This window comes from Nasonia vitripennis, chromosome 1 (genome assembly GCF_009193385.2).
Source record: "Nasonia vitripennis strain AsymCx chromosome 1, Nvit_psr_1.1, whole genome shotgun sequence".
Taxonomy (NCBI): Eukaryota; Metazoa; Arthropoda; class Insecta; order Hymenoptera; family Pteromalidae; genus Nasonia; species Nasonia vitripennis.
Window position 1 is genome coordinate 17,204,428 of NC_045757.1, and position 14,783 is coordinate 17,219,210.

The following is a 14,783-nucleotide window of genomic DNA, read 5'->3' on the forward strand; positions in this document are numbered from 1 at the left end:
TTTTAGCGGGAGTCGGCGGGCTCGCTGCCATTGTGTCCAATAAGCGTTCCCCTTTGTCATTCGACAATGTCGCGCGTATGCCCGTGTCGCTCGCGCGCGCGTCCCTTTGAATAAAAGTAGAAATATCCTCTATGTATACACGCGACAGTTGAAAAGCAAACAACAAGCCGCTGTAGTTGTGAAAGCAAGCGAGGAGTAGCTCGATAATCAGCCCTAATGTTCTCCCCCAACTCTATCATAGGCTATTGTACTAGGGCGTGGATGTTATTTCAATACGTTATACTCCGACGATGCTAAGTGTATATCGATGGCATTGTAATTGTATAATATTGTTGTGCCAGGAAACAAAGTATATTATTTCATACACAACCGTTTGTTCGATCACCGACATTGATCAAGAGAATATAATAAAGCCGGTGCTTGTTAGTGCGAAAGAATCATCGAAACTCGTATCGGAATAAGCGCGGCAGCAAATTAATCAAAACACATTACGGTCCCGCAAGCCGAAAAAGAAAACAGCTCAACCGGAGAGAGCGAGAGAGCATATCAAAAATCATTTCGCGCACCCTAATATAATCCTCCTCCGCGCGAGTCCATTGAAAAGCAGTACACACGCAGCTGCAGACTCGTCGCTCCCTTATTCCTTCCCGCTCCGACAAATCGATATACATACTGTACTGTACATATACTGTACATCCACCCACGCACCCACTCGGTATATCCCTCGGCGCGGTGCATTGTGCGCGCACCTCCGCGTCGCTCGCGCTAATCCGCGGCTTATGCCCCCATCGATTACAGTTCATTACGAGGCTGCTGCTGCGCGTATACACTTTTACGGGGCAGGCGTATAACCCCTGTTCGCTTTTTTTCTCATGCGCGAGCGTGGCACGGATGCTAAGTGTCGGAAACGCGTCGCGCACCCTTTGATGGCCGCGAAAGAGAGAGAGAGAGAGAGAGAGAGAGAGAGAGAGAGAGAGAGGGACGAATCTGACTGCGCATATCATAAAAGAGCCGATCGCGTCGACTCTGCGGGGGATTATACGGGAGCTTGATACGCGCCCTACTCGTCGACGGGGAATGAATTTTGCGCGACTGCCTTGGTATTGAGGTCTTTGATGAGGGCTTTCTTTTGTTTTTCGGCGGGTTCGAGCTGCCTAGGGTGCTGTGGAATTTCACAGGTTTGATGAATTTGTTTCGTGAATCATATTTCTGTTCTTTGAATGACAGGAGTGGATTCATATACTTGTACCATAAAAGTGTCATGAAGAAATCGTAATTAACGTATAATATCTTTGTTATAGGCGAGAAGCCGACATCGTCTCATTTCCTTGATGACACCGACTCCTGTAAGTATTTTTTTATCAATATTTTTGTATCATGCAAACAAGAGTATTATAAATTATGTACATAGCGACAGACATTCGATTGAACCAGATTTTTGCGCAAAAGGTCCAAATTAATTTCTCCGTCGTATCCATTCCGAATGCAAGGGGTCAGAACCCGAGGCACACGTAGTAGAAAGGGCGCAGCGCACAGTCGTCGTCTGCAGTCCTTCAACGCGTGCGCGCACATACGCAATTTCAAATTCAATCCCGTCGCTCGAGTTGCCCGAGTTTTCCCTGAGAGACGGAGTGGCGACACAGCAGGGGGTCGCAACTGCATTACGCGTACATATGAATCGGTGAACGTTGGCTTTGAAATCCATTCGATTACGAGGCCTTAACTTATTTCCCCTGGTTTTCTCATTAGGCAAATTTTCGCATTAGGATCATGCCTCCGAGTAATGGAGTCGATTAGAGAAGCTCTATATAGTTTCGTTCTCGCTGTAAGTTTGATTGAGTTTGCAGTATAGTAAATGGAAATTCCCACCCTAAAATAGACGTGGTAATCATTTTTCTCGTTCTCTGATTGGCCGATGACGGTTGATCGTCAACGAGAAGTGAGGAGCTCCGAGGTGACAATCAACCGTCAGAATTTTCAAGATTTTGAATAATTATCAAAGTGTGCACTCTCTATTTAACTTTTCACTTCTATCGGTCATCCCGAGACGCTTAAATTTTTTTCTTATGTACACTCATGCACGAGGCAAAACGCGCGCAAAACGATATTTCCGAGTTGGCGCAACAGAAAAACATTCTGCTTGTCGAACGAGAAGAGGAGAAGCATCGCGTCGCGTACGTACAATAAAAGCTCGCCCGATGGGAGGCAATGGCGGCAGGTCCTATAAAACATGCTCATTCCCGATTCATCCTCGCACCATCTGCAGAGAACGTGCTTGCGAAGCTCGAGGCCATAACAGTAAAACCTCGCGCCCGCGCAAGAACACCCGCACACGTGCGAAAAAAGCTTAGCCAGCTCGGTCGAATCAAAACAAACGCGCGTATCCCCCAGCCGACGTCGACGATTTTTCCCCGGCATTATTATGCATCGGAAATGCATGCGCGCGAGAGAAAGACTCTTGTATGTATGGCTCATTTAAGAAGAATCGCCATCCGTGATCTCGAGAGGAATTGCCAGTCATCGTGCACGTAGGTATCAAAGGAGTGGATGGGAGGAGAGAGAGAGAGAGAGAGAGAGAGAGAGAGAGAGAGAGAGAGAGAGAGAGAGAGGAACGATTGATAGCGCGTGCCTAGCCTAGCGATTTCGGTGCAGGGATGTGTGGGATACGACGATGGGAAACGTCGCCCGAGTGTCAGCCCGTGACTCTGACTTGGACTTCTTTTTTGACTTTTCGAATTTCGAGCGATACCCTGCTACGGTTATAAAACTGAAGCTTGATGCATTTTATATTTTACCTTGAAATGTACGACCATTTAACGAATCAATGAAACACTAAAAACCTAACCTCCTCCACAATCAAACGCGCATTTACATGCAAATCAGCGTCAACCCCTTCGTATATCCTTCTCCCCGCCTCTCCAGATCTCCTTCAGCTCCGTTCCAACACACGACTGCATTCAATTTTTCCAGCGCTCCACTGCACGGGCCTGTCGGGAGTACGTGTTTTCAGCGACATATGTGCGCGCACGCAGCGCGTACACGATGCTGATTTGCGACGCGAAAATAGAAAGGTAATCTCCCGTATTCATTATTCTTATTCGAGCGCGCCGAATCGCCGCCCGGTCGAGAAACACGTAGAGCGCATTCTTTCGCCTTCCGGCTCCTTTTTCTCGCATTTCGCGTCGGCCCGTCGTCTATCGCCTCCGTTTTCACTCGCGCGCTGCAGAGGTTCGCCTGCGCCTGTTCCACACAGTCGAACGCGTGTATTCGAATAATAGCTTTTTGGAAAGAATAATGGCTTTTGGAATAGAGCCGATATTGGAATAGATTCTCTGCCTCTTATCGTTTGAGCTTTTTGCCGCTGGAATATATAAAAGTTAAGACGTACACTTCGGTATTCAGATAAAAATAAATCGCACCTCTCTTCGTTCAGAAAAAATTCACGTATCGCGATAGTTACGTCAAGCTTTCAATTTATAAATAAACTAATTTTCCGCGCTCCGCGCGCGCAAACGTTTTTTAATTCACTCAAATCTCCCATCCATTTTTCACGCTCCATTAAAGCAGCCGGGCCATTAGCCCGCAATTAAGTTTCGTCCCCCCCACCTGCGTTCGCGCGGCAACCGAGGTATCCTTGAATCGTCGCCGCTCGAACTGTATGTATATCTGTATTGCTGGTGAACTCGCCGAGCGAAACATCTGCTCGCTCGGCGGCTAATGCACTTTGCTGACGGGTGCAGCTCCTCCAGCAGCTACAAATACGTGCATATATATCTATCTGTCTATATACATATATATATATATATATATATATATATACGCCCACACACACACACACACACACACACATATGCGCGCGCGCTCTGCATCTTTCATTCGCGCGCGCGGGGGGAACCCTTTGCCCGCGCTGACTCTGCGTTATCGCGTTCGAATCGCACATGCGATGTTATACATGTAGGTACAACTGGGGCGACGCACTAAAACGCTTCGGCATTAATTTAATAATTCGAAAGTATCGGATGTCGCGCGATGAGCGAGAGCCACGATATAATGCGCGCTGATGGTAGACAGTGAGAGATGTGTTTGACTTGTTGATTTCTACTAGAGCCTTGCGCGTTGATGGACAGTGACTGCGATGCTCGAATCGAGGAATATGAGTGCCGCTGTAATGAACGATGACTGAGGGTTTGATTGGACTCGTCTGATATGAAGATTTTACGAACAGATGCGAGCGAGTACCGCGATGATTGTATAAGTGCGCACTTGTGCAGCGGTGAAACAAAGAAAAATGCCTCCCTCTCGTGTAACGGCTTGTTTAATCAGGAGTTTATGCCGGAAGCGAAGAGATTGTAAATATTTTTTGCCGATACAGTGCAGCGAGCTAAAAGGCCAGTCGGAAAGAATGGAAGTAGCGGGAACAGCGTGTTTATTCCGTAGTACAGAAAAAAAACAGAAACGCGAAGTGGAAAAACGCGCGCGCGTACCGGAAAATTAATTATGCTCCTGACGTTTAATTGATTACGAAGAATCGCGCGAAGAGCCGCCGCGACGAGACTTTGCTTACAGCGGCTTATCCATCTGTCAGTCCTCGGCGAGGATAGGCTTTTTGCGCTCGCGCAGCTTTGATTTGAGAAAATTAAAATTTAATTCGCAGAATACTCGGCCGCGCACGCGAGGGCGGCCGTATATGTGTGCCAGCTCCGGCGTGAAATCATTTGGATGTCTCGTGCGGTAGATGAAAATTTAATGCGTGTGTGCCTACTCTGCCAGAGGAGTCCCGCTGTCCCGAGATCAGGGGCTGGAAAAAAGCCGTCCACGAGTTTTTTTGCTCGCATGTGTACTGCGCTGCCAGTGACATCGTTTAGATTTTTACCGTTTCTCACTGGATTGTTGTTGATTTCACGATGAATTATTTTTGCCGAAAATGCGTTATTTTAATTTTAACGAAAACCCTCGTATGTACAATGTTCGCTCTCGTGTACTTATGCGTGGGATGTAAATTTCGTGCGCATGAATGCATTTGAAATTTTTTTTCGAGTCGGCATTCGGGGAAGACTTTTGCATGTTTCATTTATAACAGCAACGAAATATAATACCAACGGAATTTCGGCTATGGGAAGGGAGTATAATATATTCTTGCATTATTTTTGATGCTCGTAAAAAATACCATACGCATTCCGTTTCGAATATGTAATTTTAATTAAAAAATACCGATATTTTTACCTTCCTCAGCCGTTATATACCGACGCGTAAAAATGTTTCAGTCTCACGCTCGCAATCAACCTTTAAAGATTCCGGAACAATAAAATTTTACGCCTACGGGAGTGCTCAATTGAAAAAAAACGTTTCTCCCGCGTCAGCCGAAGTAAACGCAATAATAACTCCCGAGCGTAATCGAGTGTCGCGCTTTCACGTGGCGCTTTTCCCGTATGATAAAACAATGAGTTCCTGGCGCGCGAGCGTATAAAAAGCTCGTTCCCTGGAGGCTAAAAATACGCGCAAACGTTTTCCAATCGGCCGTAGACCGATTCGACGCTGCGAATTGTCGCACGATAACGTCAGGGCTCATATGGCAAGATGGTGTACATTTATGCTGCGCTCGTTTGAATTTAAAGCGAAAACCTTTTTGCACTATTTCTAAAATAATAAACGAAATTATGCGATCGTTTTGAACTAAATGAATTTTCCGACTAATTTTCTTGGTGAAATACTGTTTCATTTCGAGCCGACAAGATAGTTGCGGTGGTGGCATCTTAACAAGTACGCGCGCAGATTCCCGTAACTCGCCGAGTGGATTTGTCGGGGCTCGCCCTATAGACAAGGTCTGGCCAGCAGCGTGTTCTTGTCACCTGCACTACTCGTCTCCGCGGGACCGGACTCCGCGCGCAGCCGGATATTCGGCAACTTGCTCTCCTCTCTTGCAAGAATCTCCATCTCCTCGTCCCGTGTATTAAGCTCGAGATTGACCGCCGAGAAAGCTCTCCCAAGTATTTGCTTTGCACGCTCCTTCGCGAGCTTGCAAAGCTGCTTTATTATGACGCTTCGACGAGAGCCGAAACGAACCGCGATAAAGATCGTTAGCTGTGGGCTTATAGCTAAAAGTTCGTAAGTGGAATTGAATCACACTTTGTGCATACAATATAGGAAGTCGCGAGAGAGAGAGAGAGTGAGAGAGAGAGAGAGAGAGAGAGAGAGAGAGAGAGATACGCGCATGCGGAAGCTATCGAAAAATCAAACTTGACAATACAAACATACTCCACGTTTTCCCCCAGCGCCCTACTGCTCATCCGAAGTAGTCTCGCGGAGAAACCATCGCGGAAAGGGTCGCTCGCCGCCTGCTCTCGTGCGGTATACACAACCCGATAAACTTTACAACAGGGCGCTGTTGTGGCTTCGCAAGAGCCCGAGAGAACTCGACTCGGAGCTCGCTGCACTCCCCCGCGGCGTCGGCTCTCGAAGGAGACGTCTTTTCGAGTGCGCGCACGCGCGCCGCCGCCGCTGCTGCGGACAATAAAGTTAGCTGGCGAGGCCCTCTCGCGCTTCTTGCGCATCCATCGATATGCCTTCCTTAACCCGTTAGCGGATTCTATGGGCGAAATCCGAGAGCGGAGCAACAGCTAGCTGCTGTTGTGTTAGCTTTTATATACTAAGGGATGCGCCGCAAGTTTTAATTGCCGCGGCTTTACGCGACTATGAATTTTGTCCGCCATGGGGTACTTCCCTCTCTCGTCTTGGTTTATCGAGGCTTCGCTGTGATTCGGGATTAGAATTGGTTCAACAAAAAGAACATTTGTTCTTCATTGGTACTTTTAGATTTACTTATTAGCTTCATATCTAGATTGGATTACAGTACATTACGTCGGTAAATTCAGTCATGCATGTTTGAAGATTCGAAAATTGTGAAAAAAAAAATTCGTCTAGCAGAGCGTGGTTTCGATCCACGGACCTCTGGGTTATGGGCCCAGCACGCTTCCACTGCGCCACTCTGCTCTTAAACGCTGTACGTGGTTCGCGTTTTTTCCTTGTGCCGATTTCAGATAAGTATAGATAAGAAACTTGCCTACTGATGTGTCTTATAAATAGATTTATACATATATCTACTTCCTCCTATACAGTGATAGATATGAGAGAATGACGACATTCATACGAATGGAATTGAAATTTGCACGTTTTTAGAAAATAAAAGTCCATCTTGAAATTTCGTTCACATTGCACAAAAATAATTACAATTTTTTAATCTGGCAATCAACTGGAGAAAAAGAGATCCATCATCACCGCATCCAGCAGCGACAAAAACATTCGCCCCCTTGTACACCTTCGTACATCCACGTATACGCACAATAGCAGCTCGCAAACTGGCCATCGCTCATCGTCCTCGCCCCGCTGCACAGCTACATGCTACGCAGTGTACGCGTGTGTGTAAACGCGGAGATAGAAGATGCGCCCATCAGACAGGAGAAGAGTCGCGCGCGTGCTCCTGACGCTTTCCGCTTTGTATTCTCCGGTCCGTATAGTGCAGGGCCGAATTGAAATTTCGTTTGGACAGCTGCTACTGCGCGCGCCGAGCTAGTTTGTCCGACAACACGCGGCTCTGACCCGAAACAATTAGGCAAAGCCAAAGGTAACGCGCTCTCACGTCTGCGCGCGTTGTATAATGGCCGAGGTGCGCTAATTCGCGGACGGGTTGCACTTATGCTGTATACACTCGCGAGCTTGTAAACCTGGCGTCAGGGATTAATCAAGTGCGCGAATCAACGGGCTTTATGGATTTTATTGCTGAGACAACTTCGTCTGCTACGCGATATTGTTTTTGTTGAATAACTTTTGAATTATTCTCGGTTATATTTATACGATATTTTCAGTTTGAGTATATTGAGTATAGAATATTTGTGCTCGAGTTATTGTGATGTATGTAAAATGTCATGCAAATATGAGATTCTTGTCATACTCAGAGCAATCATTTAAATAACTATGATAATTTATTTATGTCGTGAGATTTTTAAAAAGTTTTTACTATATTACAAGATTCAATCAATTGTAACTATAATTAAACTTTTTTATTTGTTCAAAAACTATAATTTTGATGTCACGATCGAGGTCTTTACAGAGAAGGTTAACGCTAATTTCTCAGATATCTTTTACAAAACTCACATTTTTATTAGAATAAAGTACGCTTTGATACTTGGAGTAATTATTTTTCGACAAAAAAAATCCGCATTAGCAGAGCGTGGTTTCGATCCACGGACCTCTGGGTTATGGGCCCAGCACGCTTCCACTGCGCCACTCTGCTGACTGCTCTTGGTGCGGGTATCTACTTGATGCTATGTTCGTTCACGAAAAAAGATGACGCAATAGTAGTAAGAGGCATGCGAATCGATAAAATTCGGCGCGCGGACTAGAAGTAGTAGTGTTATACTAGGTCGTATAATAGAGAGATATAATATAAAATATGTCAAACTAGTAATATTATCCAAATATAAAAAATCATAATGATTACATTTTTCATACTTATCCTCATGATTTTTATCGCTTAATAAAATACGTTGAAGCGATAATTTACTATAATATTAATTTTTCAAAAATCTATCTCGAGCATTAAAACTCTGTCGATGCATATGCAGAAAATGCTTTCAATAAGAAACTCCGTGCGCACGTATAATAAAATATACGAGTTAATACATTCAAGCGAGCAATAAAAAATGCAACATCGCTTCAATAGCTTATACATTTTTTCCGGTACATTTGAGCTAACTTATTCCGAAATGATGGTATTTCAGTGCTCTACTCGACGGCAAAGTGCTTCGCATAAAGTAGGAAACGGCTCCACCTTTTGTACGTCGAGAGATGAAGCCACTCGTGTGCAGTCCTCTTGGCCCGTTGTTTATTGGGTCCTCGATGGACTCTCTTTCTCTACGGAGTTCTCGCGACTCGCGCGCTTAGCCCGCACTTGCAGATACACACGTATACATACATCTGCACATACAGCCTGCACAGACCTAAAGACGCGAGAGCTTCCTTTCGCCCTGTGCGCGAGAGCCCTGTTGCTGCTGTTAAGATTTTATTCTCTTATAAAGAGAAAGAGAGTCGGCTCCTTCGCGGCCATAACAACGCGGCCAACTCGTTGTTGGGCAATCGCGAACCTTTTTTCCGCGACAGATGTGACTCTTATATAGTGTATATACCCACTCTGCTCCGCCGCCCAGCCTTTACCTCGTCCTCTGGCTGCTGTGTATACTTCGTCTAGCGCCCGACCATCTTTTTCTTATACTGCGTGAAAGCTAGTAGAGCTTTGGGTATTTTAAAGTGAATTGGTGTGTGTGTGTGTGTGTGTGTGTGTGTGTGTGTGTGTGTGTGTGTGTGTGTATATATATATATATATATATATATATATATATATATATATATATATATATATCTTCCTATATTATATAGTCATTTTGGCAAGACTCCCCCCACCACCCCTCCACCACCCCCCCACTACCCCCACCACCCCCCACCACCCCTCCACCACCCCCCACCTTGGCCCCCCCACCAAAACACGTAAAATTCTTTCATTTTTCTGTTATTTTCGAAAATCTCAAAAACCCCCCACCACCCCCCCATCGCCCCCCCCCCCCCACCCCCGCCTGGCCCCCCCCCACCAAATAACATGACTGCTCTCTGCGTTATTGGGCTTGAGACCGTCATACTTTCACAACGCTATTACGTAGTAAAATAAGGCCGCATTAACAGTCCAATTAAATACAAATTTATAACATATTATGATTAAATAGATTTAAATTGGATAATATTAAATAGAATTAAGGTTTAGGTTAAGGTAAGAAGTATCAGTTCCAAGAGAACCAGATATTGAAGATCTCTAATTTTATTTAAGTTATAAGATTAAAGTTAATTATTAATAACGTGTAAATAAGTTAGGGAATAATTGAGTTCAAAGAACTCAAAGAACCATCAGAAAGTATAATCATTATAGATGATTCACTGATTGAATAAACAACAAAATGGATAAGATAAGCGAGATCAAAGACCTCGATGAATTTTCAGGTAATATGAGTAGTCAGACAGAACTAGAGAGACAGAATAAAGAGACAGTTTTCCAAATAATTTAATATTCAGGATCACCTCACGTCTCCCAATGGCGCGCAACTCGAAAAGTCTATCATTTTATAGATGCCTTTTGCGGCACAAAGATTTAAACATTAAGAACATTAAAAAAAATTAAAATTAATTTAAAAAAAAATATATATATAAATTCAAATGATGAATTTCAAGCGTCAGAAAACTTCAAAAACTAGCTAAAACTATTTTAAATGCCATTAATAGTAGAAGTTCAATGTTAAACAATACTTTTACTTCCAGTAACAGGTTTTCTTATACAATAAGATCGATCATTTTCAACCATCCAGAACATAATTATCAGTTCATGAAAATAAAATTTTGAAGATAAAATCACACAGAAACTACAATAGGGGGTTGGCGAGCGAAGCGAGCAGGGGGGCGGAGCCCCACTAGTATATATATATATATATATACAAACACATGCAGAGGCACACGGAGAGAGGGTTTACGCTGTAATTGCAGGAGAATGTACGTTTGGAGAAGGGAAGGAGCTCGTGCTGCCTCGCTTAGGGAAATGGATTTTTTATTTTTCACAGCTCGACTTTTTTATACAGTCTTATGCAGAATTAAGAGAACAGCGCGTTGATCCGTATTTTTAATGAATAAATTATTAATCGTGCGGAGAAATCTCGTGCGTGAATTTTAAATTAAAAATGAGCAACGTTATCCTGAAAAAGTAATATTTCTGCAACAATTGATACATTTGAGCAACGTTATCCTGAAAAAGTAATATTTCTGCAACAATTGATACATTTGAGCAACGTTATCCTGAAAAAGTAATATTTCTGCAACAATTGATACATTTGATTCGGTTTACTCTTCGACAACGATGACCAAATATGCAGAACTCCAAAAACAAATCCTACCCGTTGCAAGCGGCGAACGGGGCCGCTTTAATCTTGTACAAAAAAGCGTCACCTATATGTATATATAGTCTGCTTTTCTCCAAACGCGCGCTATTCAGTCGAGCTTTTCCGCGAATGACAGAAGCAGCGGCTTCTCTTTTCGATGGTTCGTCAATGGCCGAAAAATAAAAGAGTAAATGCCTAGAGAGGACACTAGACTGAAAAGAGGAGGATTTGCAAAGAACCAATTTATCTTGATCGAGGCTACAAAGGAATTTATAATTTATTCGGCAAATTTTTAATATTTACACGTATATAATTCCAGAAAATTAAAATTTATATCGGTGAATTTTTCAAAAAAATTTGTTTATCATCAGGACGAACATTTTTACGAGTCAAATCGGTCGAAACCTAATAGTGTCTCTAACAATTGCTCGCATACACACGTTTCAGCAAAAAATATACCACGGCAACAACGAACAGAAAATAAAGATAGGCTGTGTGAAACGCAAAAAAACCTCTCAACACCAACTCAACTCAGCAAAATATATAACAAGGCTGCACCTGCATAGCATTCGTACGAATACACGCAAACATGCAGCAGCATTTCGAATAATACGAAACGCGTGCTCGTAAATATCCCACCAACGCAGCGCGAAATACCCGAGCTCGAGTTACCCCTTTACACGGGGATTACATTAAAAGTTGGTGTGCGCGCACAGAGCCAGCATCGAAAACTGCGCTCTGCGTTCGCGGCGCACATATTCCGAGTATACTCATCGAAAGCCTACGCCACTTGTTCCGCTACTGGCACTCGACAATCTCTCTCTCTCTCTCTCTCTCTCTCTCTCTCTCTCTCTCTCTCTCTCTCTCTCTCTCTCTCTCTCTCTCTCTCTCTCTCACTCACTCACTCCCTCGCCAAGCCATGCTCGAGGCTCTTTAAAAAAGCGCCCGGAAAATTCGCGGCAGTAGCCCGCGGGTGTCCGGTGATGACGTACTCGAAAATCACACGGGCAAGAGGTATGAACAAAAAGCCGCACTTTGAGATTGTAAACGCACGCGCGCGGCGCGCCGTGTGTTTAAACTGTTTGTTGTTATTTTTTACAGCAGGCGGAGTAGTTGGCCGATGTTGAATTGAGTTGACTTTATGCGTATGTCGGGGATTTTCCCTGTAATTCGAGTTTTCCCGCATTTTGTCCCGCCTTTTCAAAAGCACCGCGCGGCGGGGACGTATTTTTTGAACGTAATTTGTTTTCAAGAGCTGGACAAAGCCTGCTTTTCCAAAATTACAATACAGAAACTCACATGATCGTCACTGCATAGAATGGCACAGAGTCGAGACGATATACCTGCCAATTCGAAAATCAAAATCGAAATGCCCCGTGCGCATCCATTCTCGAAAGCCACGGGCAAACTGCGACATTCAGCCATTAGACTCCGTCACGACGGGCGAACTTGGCAAAGTTCCAAAACGCGCTCTTAAACTACGACTACGGTCCAGCATCCTCACTTATACACTCAGCACGCATAACAAGCGAGAACGAGCCGCGAGACAGACGGGTGTATATATACACACACACACACGCACACAAAAGAAACCGCAGCAACATGACGAACGCGTACATACACACACACTCGGAGACAACAACGCGGGGGCCAAAGGTGTACGGGCGATAATGTAAACCGGTGTGTGCCGCGCGGAAATATCAAGGGATATGCGCCGTCGCGTATTTCCCTAAAAGGGTCACTCTGCACGCCCACCGTGTATAAAGAGCGAGATGTAGAGAGTCGCGTGGGTGTCACCCTGGGTAACGCTGGCCGAATCCCTCGTAAAAGCATCCCGCGGCTGTATACCGCCAGTCATATCTGGACACGTGTGCCGCTCGTTTTGCCCGCTCTCTTGCCCTCTCTTTGGTCAGCTGCTGCTGCTGCTGCTGGATTTCGATGTCTACATATGCTGGACTCGATGGCAAGGTATTTATCGTGCGACTCGACGCTCGAGTGTCTCCGCGCGAGCTTTTTTATTTTTGCTGCGATGCTTTGGAATGAATAAATATAATCGATAATTTGGATGACGCCGAGGCCTTGTATGCGGACTAGCACAGTGTAGAGCATTACACGCAGTTTATACTATAATAAAAGAGCTGAATTAAATGCTTAATAATTATGATCACCGCGCGTATATGCGTGATTTAAGTATGCGCTAAAATACTGATGATCAACGAGTATACGTATACGTACTGATAGCTTTTATGAAAGATATCAGCGGACCGCTGTCAGTGCTCGTAAATTTATCCGCAAAAGCCAGTAATAAACGAGTAGTTAAGTATATCCAAAGTTTATGGCTAATACACTCGACGCAGTATCATCTATTATACATTTTAGAAGCTGTTTTTCCCGTGGTAATCATTTATTCAGAGGAATATGTTTAGCGATTTTTGAAACACTTTTTTGCAATATATCTTTATTTCGCGTTGAAAATGTCTGGCGTTCATAGAATTTTGTGCTCCATACCACGGTTTACGCTTGATTGATTTCATAACGTCAGAGTTTCCGGGAACCGATGTATTTATTATTTATTTTTAATTTCGACAGCGATTTAACGTATTAAAATTGCGCGGGATGTACATAAACAATAGAGGCTTTGTAAACATGATCAAAAACGCATTCAATATACTCGATTGAAATTCAATTAACTTAATTAATTATCGATGATCGCGATTTATCGATATAGAAACAAATATTAAAACAAACAGCGCAATGTATGAATAATCGATATATTCTTAATTAAACATTTTTTAAACACTTTTGATAGCCTGCAAATAAGCTCACGTGAAATAGTTGTTCTAGAAAACCTGCGTACACTTGATCTGTACACTTGATCGATTGAATTTTCGTATAAACATGTGTTCTCGGCGGAGAGACAATATTCACTCAATATTATAAATAATCATCAAGGCTATGGTTCATCTCGATCGTTGAGTTTTCGAAACCCCGAAACCAGATCTGAAAATTGAAATTTGAAATAACGGTTCAAATACAACAAAGAACACACATCTTCTTATACATCACGACATGAACCGCAAAACAGGAAATATCTCGAGAAGCTCAAAGAAAAGTATCTTTTCACTTAATCCCGGATAACGCTCGCAATCCAGCGTCTACAAAACGTCCGGAATAGCCGTATGACTCGCTCCTCGCTTGGCAGAGTATATAGCAGTCATGCTTATAAATACAGCGAAACCGCGAAATGAAGCGTCGACGACGAAGCCGTATATCCGTCGCCTCCTCCCGGCGCTTTTGTCGCTTCCTTTCACGGGCTTTAAACGCGACAGAGAGCCGGCGCGCGTGCACGCGAGATTTTATTGAGAAATTTCGACCTTTACGATTCCACGCGCTCGGAAGAGAGAGGCTCTCGGAGCATCGGCCAAAAACAGGATTACCCACTCAGCTCTCTGGCACAGGGGCCTGCTGCGCTGTGCCTTACTCTCACTGCTCGCACCATATAGCCGCCGGGTCTCCTCCGTGCCGCTATAGCGCTGACCTTTAACGTTTCTTCATTTGTGCCCGCCTCGCCATTTTCGGCTGGAATATGAATTTTCGTTTGCGGTCTGCTGGCTGGGATGGAGATTAAGTTTCGGAAAATCTACGTCCTCTACGTGCAATGCTAATGTTGTATGAGAATAGTGTTAATGCGTTTTTACCGTATTTGTACATGCATTTTTAACACGGGATTTGTAAAGTGTGATTCAAAAAACAAATGACATAGCAATTATATAACAGAATCATTCTGATTCATCTGCGAGGGGCAGAGGGCAT

The 14,783-nt window shown here is 44.1% G+C and overlaps 1 protein-coding gene and 2 non-coding genes across 6 annotated transcripts in view; 1 reads left to right on the forward strand and 2 right to left on the reverse strand.

Annotated features, from left to right (window-relative positions):
• LOC100116943 (tyrosine-protein kinase transmembrane receptor Ror) overlaps nucleotides 1–14,783 on the forward strand; it is a 324,541-nt gene that overhangs the window by 250,572 nt on the left and 59,186 nt on the right. For all 4 annotated transcript variants that reach the window (XM_031924699.2, XM_031924713.2, XM_031924708.2 and 1 more), the window contains one exon: nucleotides 1,302–1,346. In XM_031924699.2, coding sequence (XP_031780559.1) covers nucleotides 1,302–1,346 — 45 coding nt within the window. The remainder of the gene's footprint in view (nucleotides 1–1,301; nucleotides 1,347–14,783) is intronic.
• On the reverse strand, nucleotides 6,919–6,990 carry TRNAM-CAU. Its single transcript has one exon. It is a non-coding gene; the product is annotated as a tRNA-Met (tRNA).
• TRNAM-CAU lies at nucleotides 8,219–8,290 on the reverse strand. Its single transcript has one exon. It is a non-coding gene; the product is annotated as a tRNA-Met (tRNA).